General features: G+C 41.0%; 1 protein-coding gene across 4 annotated transcripts in view; it reads right to left on the reverse strand.

Annotated features, from left to right (window-relative positions):
• Nucleotides 1–2904: 2904 nt before the first annotated feature.
• Nucleotides 2905–13053, reverse strand: part of nrg3b (neuregulin 3b) — a 255711-nt gene continuing 245562 nt past the window's right edge. For all 4 annotated transcript variants that reach the window (XM_011487979.4, XM_011487980.4, XM_078937479.1 and 1 more), the window contains 2 exons: nucleotides 12144–12326; nucleotides 2905–4127 (listed from right to left, as the gene is read on the reverse strand). In XM_011487979.4, coding sequence (XP_011486281.1) covers nucleotides 3431–4127; nucleotides 12144–12326 — 880 coding nt within the window. In that variant the 3' untranslated portion in view covers nucleotides 2905–3430. The remainder of the gene's footprint in view (nucleotides 4128–12143; nucleotides 12327–13053) is intronic.

A 13053-nucleotide genomic window follows, 5' to 3' on the forward strand; every position in this document is an offset into this window, starting at 1 on the left:
AAACTTTCTTTCTTGAAAATGAATTATACCTGTGTGTGCCTCCACAGTGTTGGTTATAATGGTATTACTTTTAAAAGCCTTTGAATCAACACATTCATATTTCCAGCTATAAAATATTAAGTGAAATATTTCTATGAAAACTTAAAGGGAGCAGTGATCTCTAGAGTATTTGCCTAACTGTATCACCTATAAACTCAGTAAAATCTGCCTCTAAATTGTTTTATTTCTCATTTGCTGCTATTTGCACACCTGGCTGTGTGACCGCTGCAGGATAAATACAGTATGCAAATCTGTACCCTTCTGAAAATGTACTGGAAAGGAAAAAAAAAATGTGCTGAAAGCGGGCCAGCAGTTGGTGTGTGCGCTCAAAATGCAAATTCTTCCACGTTTATGGCAATTTTTATCTTTGCATTGCAGCTTTCTTTGGCTCCATTTCTCCTCAAGGATCAATGAAGTTCATTTTAATCTGCACAACAGTATTTTAACAGACTCAAACAGGTTTATTTAGCAGAAAAGTGATTTAAAAAAACCCCAAAGTGACACATATTTGTTAAGTTTTACCAACCTTTCGCAGCTGTTAGTGCCAACCTTGAATGGTAGATGTGCTGAATGATGTTTGTTTTTTTTCTTGCAGAAATCCTGCACATCATTAGATTCCAACATTGGGAAAGTCTTCTTTTGCATTTCTACTTTATACATATGATTTAAGATGCAATAAGTTCGAAATCTGGCTCAGTTAGAACACAAACATGACATAAGGAGCTGACTTTCTAAAGACCCACTATGATAAAATGGTGTTTCTAACATGTTCTCGTAGCATTTTCTGATAATATCGGACATGTATCATGAGTATTTCTTTATTCAAATCATTGTGAATCAGGAGCAGACAGAAAAATGCCATTGGAAAAGGGCTTATTTGTGACAGAAAATACGTTGGGCGGGCCACAAGTTCCCTGCTCCGCTCCATTCTGATGCATCCATTTATCCAGGCACGTCTTTGTTTTCCATGTCTGAGCTGGCATCTTCCTCAAAACTGTATAGCTCCAATATTGCTCGCCAGTTTTGTTGCACCGCTAATGTTAGATGACGAGCTGTAACTAGCAGTAGAGCATGTAAACAGAGACCTCTCAGTAATGGGCAACAGGAAGGGGGTGACACTGCGCCAACAGTCAAACGGTCCCACCCACAATTGGGAGGCGAATTTCTAATGAACTACTGACGCTTTGGAGAAACGATGTCTTAGAAAAAAAACTGTTTTTTGTATGTTTGTTTGTTTTTGCCAAAAAATGGCATACCGCAATTTCTGGACTATCATGGACACTTAACCCTTGTGCCATCCTAGGCACTTTAGCATTAGGAGTTGGGTCATCTAGACCCACTAGACAGTGCGTTGAACCTTTTTTCTTCATTGATTTGTGATCTTCACTGGTGTCCATGGATTACATGAAATCTTCCGACCTTTATCCACCTTTGTCATGGTAGGGAGAACAAGTCAATGTAAGGGTGGGGTCATCTAAGACAGCACAAGGGTTCAATGTTTTTCAAAAAATGATAGTGTGTCTTATAATTCGGAGCATGTCTGTTTTTTTATGTTGAGTATTGTTGTAAATACCAGTGGCGGACCGTGCTTTACACACCTGGGCCTTCAGTAGTGCTACGTCTGAATCACTTCACCCCTCATTAACCTTTTTACCATGCAGAAACGAGCTTTGTATTGCATATTTAAAAATCCTGTGGCCATAATAAATGCCTTTAAATAAACTGAATGAACAAAACAGTAAACAAATCTCGTTTTGCAACTACAGCCAGCAAAAAACAATGAATTATTTTGATATTTATCATTTCACCCATCAAAAAACTTTGATTATTTGAAGACAAAATCCATCCCCCTCTCTTTCCTCAAACAGTTCGATCACTCTGTCATGTAGATTATCGCGGTTCAGTTCCATCAATAAGTCCTTTTCTGCCCCATCAAGGCCAGTGCTGAGAGCCGACAGACGCAGTAGACACGGGGATGATCAGCGCCAATCACACAAATCTGTTCAGTTGCTTAGCACAGATCAAAAAGTGCACTCTGTGTTAAACTGGGCAAGGCTGCAAGTGGGAAATGTTTCCTGTATCCCTTGTGCTATCCTAGGCACTTTACCATTGGGAGTTGGGTCATCTAGACCCACTAGACAGAGCGCTGAATCTTTTTTCTTCAATGATTTGTGATCTTCACTGGTGTCCATGGATTACATGAAATCTTTCCACCTTTATCCACCTTTGTCATGGTAGGAATAACACGTCCATGTAAGGGTGGGGTCATCTAAGATAGCACAAGGGGCATTCCTGAAACTTTTGTCCAATCAGAAGGTCTGAATACTGTGACGTTGCCTAAGCCTGCTAGAAGGCCTGCTGACACCAACTCAAAATCTGATTGGTTGAAGGAAATGAATGTCTGACACTTATTTTGCATCAGGGGGCCTTCAGAACTAAATTCGCTAACGCTTGTTTTAGCTGTATCAGTCTATTTTTTCACGTGTAGTAAAAAGTTGGAAGCTGCTGGTATTGTGAATACACTTGCATGGCTAATGCTTCAAACATGTAGCGTGTTACCAAAAGGTTCTAAAGAACGCAGTTAAATAAAGTCTGACCGACTGATTGATGAACTTTTCTCTGAATTTTTGGTCTCACTCAATGTGCCTTAGTATGACCATTTATTGACGATGCACCTTATAATCCAGTGCGCCCCTCAAAGGACCACTGGGAATGCTTTTGAAACGGTTTAAGAGTATCGGAGTTGGTCTTTAAAAACTGTATCTGCTTCAAAACTGTTGTAGCTTATAAAATAATCCACATTTTTAAAATATAGGACACTTTGCGACATAAATACACAAACAGTGGAATGATCAAAGACCTCCATAACACTGTTATCTTAGTCTTTATTTTGTCACAATTTTATGTCAAATATATATACGTCTGTGAGACATATATTATATGACATATATAATTTCATTTCTTTACAATAGAGAAACAACATAGAGATGACACACTATTTTGGTTTCTAAGTAGAAGCTCCTTTTAAATAGTGGCATTTTTTTCAATAAACTGTCAAGTCAAGCTCCCACTCAAGTGACGCTTTTGTTTTCCTTATTGAGTCACATTTATTCACAACGTGTGTTTGTTTGTCTCTTTTTTTTCTGGGTGGTTTGATGTCTTTTTGTGTCAAGTTTTTTTTCTCTCTTTCATTTGTAGTTTTTTTTCCTGGCAGTTCAATCTGTTAAGTTTCCTTCAAAAATCAATCTCCATCTGTTGTTTTTTTCTTGTCTTTTTTTCTTGGTCCATGTGGCCACACAGATGGGCCCACCTGCTAACAATCCTGAGCCACCAGCAAAGGTGCACAGTCATTTGGAAAAGGTGTCTTTGTAGCTTTACAGAGTTAATCCAATCAGCTTGCAGGAGGGTTTCCAGTTCCTCTGCAGCTGGCTCCTTTGGCCAGGAAGCAGTTTGCGCCTCCATACAAAGGGGGTGTCTGACCTTGGCTCTGTCCCTGGATTTCTCTTTGGCCTGCCGCCTTCAAACCTCTGCTCCCACTGCTTGTGTGCAGAACTGTATTTTGGACACCGCTTCCCCCCGTCTCAGTCTCAGCCTCTGGGGCGCAGTGAGGGATCGCGCTTTGAGATCCGATCACTTTCTTGGGGTAGGAGAGGCTTTTTCGCTCTGCTTGTGTAGATTCGGCGGAGCCGACGGGCGCTGGAATGCTGCTGAGGTTCTTCTCCAGTCCCATTGGAGCATTGGCGGTCGCATGGGGGTTAACGCCAGCGGTGTCAGCCGTCGACACAACAGTCTCCGGCTGAGAGCAAAAACTGCTAATGGGAAGCCCCAGCTTTCCAGCCACAGCAGGGGGCCACTTGAGGACCCCTGCTTGTTTCCAGTCAATCATCTTCTGGCGCCCTTCGTCCGGGTCACACGCCTGCAGTGATGGGATGATGGGCACAGAGCGGGTGCGCAAGGAAGGAGGGAGGAAACTTGTGTCCTTATCCAGGCGGGTGCAGGGGACCTCGGTCCATCCTTTCCTGGCAGTAAAGTGAGAAAGGGAGGTCCTGCTGAGAAGCATCTCCACCCTTCCACTGGCGGAGTCGCACCTGAATGCACAAGAGGAAACAAAAATAACAGTTTGAGGGAGACAGCCTTACACCACACGACCTCCTGACCCTGGGCCTCTCACATACAAACACACAGGTTTGTTCAAGTCCTGTAAGTTTGCTGTGTTTTACTTCTTCCATTTCTATTAGAATGACCAAAAAATTTGAGCTTTTCAGCAGTACATGATCAGCTCACTTTCTCCAAGCTTCTGTTACTTAAAGGGTAAATATGTCAGAATCTTTATTTTCTCAGAAGATGAATCAGTTTGTTCCTAATGTTCAAATGTTTCATTGTCAGAGGAAAAAAACGTTTGTGTTTTTTTAATTTAAACTGCGCAGAAAAGTTATTTTCCAGTGCACAAAAGTCTTAATTTGTGTTCACATGACCCTCGGCAATACGTGTTCAAGCAGCCACTTCCAATGAAAAGTCTTTGTAAAAAGACGTGTTTTGGGCATCCACGTTCATCTATTGCATTCACGTGTCGCTATGCATTTTCACAAGACTGTTTTTTTGGTTTTAGTTTCAAAAACGCATAGCCATTTAAAGTCAAACCAGTTTAAAGTTCTAGTGACTTATAGATGCTTTTAATTCACAGAAGTGCAAACTATTTGAAAATTTCTAAAGAAGGAGAAAATAATAGTGGTTAATGGCCAGCCAGAATTCTATGACACTAAACCTTTGGGCCGTGTAACACAAACACACATTTTCCACGTATGAAACTTGTATGACACATGCGTGATATATGTAATTGTGTTTCTTGCGTTTGTCATTTGTTGATGTGTACAGATGTCCGTCCAGGGTTTCAGCCGACGGATCTTTGTGTGAATTTGATTTTGAGCTGTTCAAAATTTTTGGTCGGTTGTGAGTTTCATGCATTTATGTGAATTATTACGTACATTTTACGCAACTGTGCAAGATGCATACATAAAATTGACCGTTTCACATATGTTCATGTTGTGACGGTGAGGCCAAGGGGGAAAACCCAAGAGCAGAAATAATCGACACAGGTCCCAATTTCAAGTAGAAGGCTTTTAATGCCAAGAGCAAAACCACAACCCGAACTTGAGCATAGACACAAAGATCCTTCGACACAGAGCATAGAATGGTCACAGCTTAAATAGAGAGAACATAATACACATGATGCAGAACACCTGTGACTCTTGCAGGAGACCTCAGGAAGAGGAGGCCCTCCAGGAGAGACCGCAGCTGGAACTAAGTCAGACCTTTCCATGACACATGTATGTCGAACAGACTTTTCATGCATGTACCACCAACGTATAACGTCTATATTGCGTATATGGCGCACATATCATGTTAACTCTATGTAGGTAACGCACAGACTTTGGGATAGATTTGACTTTTATGTTGATTTACATGTTCTTTGCGGGGTTTATTTGTACGTCTTCCGTGGTTTTAATGTAGTTATTGTGTGATACATTTGTGAGAATTTTACATAAAGACCTGTTACAGTAACTAACTGACATATATTTCTGATTACTATACCACTGCTGTCATATATTCAAAATCTGGTGTCTTAAACCATCTGGAAACATCCAAAATGTTCACACTTTTTGCAAAGAGGGCCATGTTTGCGCCAGACTTTGGGCATGCCTAACTACAAGGATCAAATTAGGTTCAAGTGTCTGTACAGAGCTGGAGAAAAGAATAACCCTACATGCAAAATGCGCTGATATTAAGGCCATGTCACAAAGCTACTACGTACATTTTGCACATCGGTCATATGTGGTCATATGTGAATATAAACGGAAAAAGTAAGAAAAGTTGTGGTCTTTACATGGAATTTTCACAGATGTATCACGAATGAACATCATTAAAACCACGAAAGAAGTATGAATAAACCACACAAAGAACACATAAATCAAAGTAGAACATGAACCGTGCATGATTACTGCGCTGTTTATATGCAATTCATTAGTGATTTGTGCGTCAATTACGTCATTCCAATGTGATAGGTGGCCCGTATACGCGATATAAAACTTTTACATGGGTGGTGCATGCGTGAAAAGTCCATTAGACATATGTGGAACGAAAGTGGACAGACACAAATTTACGTAAGCATCTCGCAAAAATCCCACACTACCGCATAAGATTTACGTAGTAATTGCTTAGAACTACATTAACATACACATAAACTGCGTAAATCTCAACCGACCAAAATTTTTGAACAGTTTGAAACCGAATTCATATAAAGACCCGTCGGCCGAATCTGAATAGCAGTTTCTCACGGATACATCCAGTCACGCCACGAGCCACTGCTCAACCTCCAGTCTCGCTATGAGCCATTATCCAGCTTCCCGCTTCGCCACAACTCCACGCCTCACCGGACAAAAACAAACTTTATTACTTACCTCATAAACCACCTGTGTTTTCCTTCCGGGTTCCAGCGTCTGGGTCTGTCTCGGCTAGCTTGCCATGAAAGAACGAACTGGCCAAACTCCAGACCCAGCTGACCCGGAAGGCCTTTGTCTCGCAGTCACCCGACAAGGAATCATGCTGGGACGCCAAGCTGAGGCTTTGACCCAAATGGCTTCTGCTCAACAAGACCTGTTTTGTTGCATCGACGGTATGCCACAAACCCTCCTCAAACTAACCGGACAATACTCTAATCCTACAGCCGCCGCATCCATTCCATCTTCCGGCAACAACTCCGCTTTCGGTTCCGTCACCTCACGTGAAAACTTCCACCTATAATCAGAACCTTTCTTCTGAGACGTCGAGGCCTGTGGGGGTCGTTGAGGGGGGGGGGGGGGTACTGTCATGGTGCCTCTGGCAGTTCTCCTTCCCTTCCCCTCTCTGCTTGGTTCCTGATTCGACTCAGCTGTGTCCACTCAACTCATCAAGCCTCCAGACCTTCTTAAGGAGATCCTGAACCAGTATTCATCGCTAGTTCGTTGCCTCTTAAAGGTCTCCAAGTTTACTTAGTCCATGTATCTTTGCTCTCGTTTAATTCTGTTCTATGCCTCGTTCTTAGGACGTCATTACCACGAATGGTCACCTGAGTCTCCAGCCTTCCTGAATAGCAGTTCCTCACGGATCCATCCAGTCACGCCACGAGCCACTGCTGAACCTCCAGACACGCCACGAGCCACTGCTGAACCTCCAGACACGCAACGAGCCACTGCTGAACCTCCAGTCATGCCACGACCCACTGCTGAACCTCCAGTCACGCCACGACCCACTGCTGAACCTCCAGTTTTGCTACGAGCCATTATCCAGCCTCCCGCTTCGCCACAACTCCACGCCTCACCGGACAAAAACAAACTTTATTACTTACCTCATAACCCACCTGTGTTTTCCTTCCGGGTTCCAGCGTCTGGGTTTGTCTCGGCTAGCTTGCCATGACATTGATGCGTGGAAAATGCACAAAATGTACATAGTGGCGTTGTCAGATGGCATTTACCTAAAAAATTGACTTTTGGAAAATAGTTTTTTAAAAGCAATGTTGTTGCAGACAATTTATTGGGAAATCAAGGCTATCAGGAGTCTAGCAAAAATGTTTTTTACTTTCTTTCTGTGCAGATAGAAGGACGAGCTAGATGAGTATAATAATCAATGCATGTCTGAGAGTTTTTTTGATGTCCTTCAAAGGCATCACAAAGGAGTTTTTTTTAAAAACAACATTCAACTGAATAAGTTTGCAGTTTGGAAAACATTTGTGCACAAACATGAATACTACTAATCTGGCACACAGCCTCAGAAGACCACCATCCTTCAGAGGCTTTTTGTTGCACGGGCAAGTCTAAATAATTGAATCACGTTCCTCTCATGGTGTTAGATGGACGCATAGAAGCTGGAGGTAAATCCAGCCGACCGAAAAATATCTAAAAATACCTCCAAGGGCAAATCTGACTACAGTTCTGCCCTTGTCTGTGATGGATAACAGTTTTGTGGTAATAAAACTGACTGGAAAGGTTTGTTGTCACTTAGCAGGAAACAAAGAACAGAGTTCTCCTATTTATTTTTACCCCCCTCCCCTCTTTTTTTGTAAACACTCTTCAGCACTCTGTCCCTCCATCTTTACTTCTTTTCCGCACTCATCATCTCTGCCCAGTCCTCCATCTGTCCTCACTTTCCCCTTGCTTGTTCTCTCACTCTCCTTTACACCTCGCATTTCTCATTTCCAGAGATGAGAGGCTGTATCCATGGCAACACGGGTGATGTGGGGGCTGGAGGAGGAGAGGGAGATGGATGTAAGCTTGCTGTTGTGTGTCTTGTAAGTCAAGAAATAGGTCATTTCAGACTCTTAAAGGCTGGCGAGTCATGTTTGAGTGACGGATCTGACGGGGAATTCTGGGATGTGAGCTGAACTGTTTAACTGCGTTGTTGAATCCCGACCCTCATCTCCTCTGTTCTCTTGAACGCTAGAATAATGCGGCAACATTTAATTGCCTTCAGCGATTTTGTCCTTTGTGATTTTGAGAAAAAGAGCCCTAATTAGTGTCTTTATCTGTTTGTTTGTTATTTTGGTGTAATTGTGTGCACATTTGTGTTAATAGAGAAATCACTCCAGGAGGAACTCTCCCTGCATCAGCCGGAAAAATAAATAAATAAATAAATAAAATCTGCTGAGCTCCATGGAGCTTTGTTTAAAAGTGTAAATTATGGAAATGGGTCACGTAAAAAGTTTGGCAGCTCACAGAGTGTTTTACCAACCGGGGGATCGCTGGGTTAGGATGCTGATGGGAGGGGAGGGTTGACGCCGCCATCGTTCAAATTGCAAACACTGATGGCAAATTAGAGTCATTTGCTAAACAGGAGACGTAAAGATGTTGTTCCCTTCCGTCTGGTCCCCTCCCCCCCCCCCCCCCCCCCCCAAAAAAAAAAAAAAAAAAAGTATCCAAAACATATTTAATATAAATAAAGTTTAACCTCAAATTTTTATACAAGTAAACACCTCGGTTTCAGAAGATTCATAATCCTCTATTGTAACAGTAAAATCTGTCCAACACAGGAGGCCTTACGCTCTCATCTGTTTTCAATTTTCTTTTTTAAATAAAAAAAGATGCTGTCATCTTCGGTTTATTCAGTGACATGCAGTCAGGAGAGGCAGGTGAGGCACAGCCTCACCTGTCAGTATGGGAAGAAAAGAGAAAAAATAAATTCAATTATTATATTTAATCAGTAATTTGTGCTTTGCAGTCATTTTCCATTTAAATGTACCATTTTTGGGTGGTTTTTCTTTTCAAATTCGCTGAATTTCCGCATTTGCCGTTCAGATACTAAGTGACGACCTTGGATTGCGCAATACCTATGCAGTCAGACGGTACTGCTGTCTCTCTCTATGTCCAATCACTTGTACCATATGAGCTGAGTTTACATAATTTAGCAGATGTATATGATGTTCAGTGTTTGTTTTTATAAATAACTGTATGTGAGGGACGTGTTTCTTGTGCTGAGCGCTAAACACCGGCGAAAAAGCCGCTGGGTGAGGCCAGACATTCTCGTGCCTCATGTTAGGGGGCGCCGGTGAGCCCTGAGATTATGACGCTAAAAAATACTAGAATAAGTGATAGCAAGCAGCAAGTCATTTTCTTCAGAAGGAGCGGCGTATGGACTTTATTTACAAGTAAAGGTAAGACAATAATAACGTTTGTGCTTTTTTCTATGCTGCAGTTTGTATATGAAAAAAAAACACGTTGAAATGATATTTAAAACAAAATGTTAACTGTTGTCAATCAAATGGTGAATAAGTTACTCAGTATGGTTCATATGTTTGTAAATCTGACTGATGACGTCAGTGCCTCACCAGCCATTAACCTCACCGCACGTCACTGGGATTATTAGTGTAACTTATTAGTGTGACTTTCTGAAAGAGGAAGAGGCGGGGGAGTGAATGGCTTGACGCTATCAACTGAAGGATTTTTTATGCTAAATGAAGTCGTTTTTTATACTTGTATACCGTGATACATGAAGGCTTTTTTTTTTACTAGGTTTCTTTTATATACTTAACCTGACAATGTGTATTTTACATGATAATAATATTTTACAAAGACTATTTGTGAACACACTGAGTTGTGATGAGGAAAAGTTGGAGGATTTATAAAAGATGTATATTTTTTTAAATGACAAATGTTCAAACGCAATGCATTGTGGTCTATATTCACCAATCTTGTGAGCATCAATGCACACTAATTTGTGGCAGAGACTTCTGGGAAATTTCCAGGACTCTGAATTTTTTAATTGTATATTCGGACACCCTAAAAAAATGACCAAGGCCCCATTGAAGCAATTCGCACAAAACTCAAATCTGTCTTAAGGAATTCCTCCGAAGACTTGATGGTGATCATGAAGGGATCTGCAATTGAGATTCTGTGCTGTCCAGGGTTCTGAACCAGCAGCTGAGCTTTAAACAGTTCATAAAATCACAGAAAATAATGGATTAGATTTATCTGCGCTTTTCCAGACACTCAAAGTGCTTACATTGTGTCAATTATTCATTCACTCCTCATTCATACTTGGTGATGGTAAGCTACGGTTGTAGCCACAGCTGCCCTGGGGCAGACTGACAGAGGCGTGGCTGCCAGTTTGCGCCTACGGCTCCTCTGACCATCACCGGGATCATTCATGCACATTCACACACCAGTGGAGCCACACTGGAGGCAAGGAGGGTGAAGTGTCTTGCCCAAGGACACAACGACATTTTGGCTGGTGGGAGCGGGGAATCGAACCGCCAACCCTTCGATCATTGGATGACCCGCTCAACCACCTGAGCCACTGTCGCCCCTAAAAGTTAGGTTTGAGGTGTTTTTAAGGTAAAACTAAACCAAATTGTCTAACTCCTTTTTAACCAGTGTTTGGCATGTTAATGCGGCAGATCATGTTTGATAAAAAACACATTTAGATGGATTTATAGAATCCTTAAGAGCAAATAGTTGATTCTATGGTGGACAGGCAGCGAAGAGCTTCTTTTTTTTCTTTATCAACTTTTTGCCAGCGCATGACCACCACCTACAGTTGGAAGACTTGGTGTGAAATGTAAAAATGGTGCACATTCACGGATCTTTCTACAGGATTTTTTTTCAAACTCTATCTTATATATAAGACTTGGTGTTGTAAGGTTTTGGCCGGGCACTAACCCCAATATTATAATTTCTCCTCTATGTTTAATTTCCAAAAAGTTTACACTTCAGCAAATAGAAAAGGACACCATCCATTCATCACTACCAAATCTGTATCCCTGACTGGTTAAAGTTTGGCATGGTTTATTGGAACTGGGTGCTTGAACATACATTGTACAGTACAGAAGCTTAAAGGGCCTACATCATGCTATTCCTAAGCCTTTCAGAGTATATCCACATATATAGTCATATACTATATTTGGAGCACTAAAAAACGATTTATTAAAAAGGAAATATGAATTCTTTTTGCAACTAATTTTCCAACTAACGTTCTGAGACACCACCTTTACCTCCTCGTGGTTGCCGCCCATTTCATGACATCAACCTAGAGTTGGCCTTGTCAGCGTGTCTGCGTTTCACCCAAAAAAAAAACAGCATCCAAACTTTTGCATACTGTGCATATAAATGGAAAGTGTTTATCCGATCTCTACTAGCTCCACAGAGAAGGTGAGTGTGTGTGCGTTTTTTGTGGATTTGGAGGGGCTGATGTACAGAGAGCAGGTTTTTAGAGGAATACTCAGAAATGAATGGATAAAAGGACTTCTCCAGGGGTTGTTTGTTGTGAGGCTTTAAGGCTTTAGCATGGTTGAAGCATTGAATCTGTTGTTCCAACTTTAAAATTACTGTTTTATCACTTATTAGTTATGTTTGTTCACAGTGGAGCTAAAAAAAATCTTTTTTTCCTCCATGATTGTACAAAGAGCATCATAGATTTCAGGCTTCTCCTTTAATAAGTCGTCGGATTTAAAGTCTTTACTATTTTTGGCAGAAACTCATTAATCTCAGAATCTTCCCTTTGCCACTGAAAATTAACCCTAGTTAGCCTGAAAGAGCTCGTTTCTAGAGGAAAATCCTATCAGAGGATCACAAAAATACCTTCTGACGGACTCCACGTCTGTCGATTCATCCTCCTGCAAGTGTTTGTAGACGTGGCCGCTCCCTCTGGATGCCTCCACGAGATTTGTGGGTACTTTGTGTTTCCCTCTGGAAATTGGCGGCGTCCTGAAGTGGCTGGCCTCTTTCCGCTGCAGAGCTGGACTGAGCGAGAGGGAGCAGCTCCTGCAAGCAGAAGGCAAGAGCACGAGATGAGAAAAATCCCCAAATGAGCACAGCATTTTGGGAAAGAAAAACTCCTTTCTACTCCAAGAGAAGCTAAAGCCTTACTGCAACTAGTCAGATTTTTTTTTTAGAAAAAAAAACTAAAATCAGTCTTTTAAATTAATTAAAAAATATATTCCCAAATTTTATGCTATTTCATTGAAAATTGACCATTTTTATTTACAAGTCTTTTAAACTTTTCTTGTCGTTAGGTTAAAATTTATTTTTTGTGTACAGTATTTTGGTGAATAATTGTTCATGATTTAAATCAATTTCCATAAAAAAAATGCTTCTTTTTTAGACTTCATGGTGTGAATTGGCTCTGCTCTAATTATTAAAATTATTTAGTTCACCCAAGTTTTTATTTTAAGAATTTAGCCTTTTTTGTTTTACTTATTTTATCTAAAGTCAGACTTTTTGTTTAGTTTTTCTCCATGTTTCTCGTCAGTCACAGCACCTTCTAGTCAACCGCCTCTTTTGATTTTCGTTAGAAAATCCTCTAAGTTACATGTTTTCAATTATTCCCAGATCTTGTCTTTTCCTGCTTTGACTTTTTTTTTGCTTTAACATTTGTTCAATACATTTCGTTTCAGTCTTGCTTCCTTACATTTAGGTCCTTCACAAACTTTCATTTCTACTGAGCCCGTGTCCTGACATTAAGATATAAAAATATATCTTGTTCCCACAG

Source organism: Oryzias latipes, chromosome 19 (assembly GCF_053564925.1).
Source record: "Oryzias latipes strain Hd-rR chromosome 19, Olatipes_Hd-rR_3.1".
NCBI lineage: Eukaryota > Metazoa > Chordata > Actinopteri > Beloniformes > Adrianichthyidae > Oryzias > Oryzias latipes.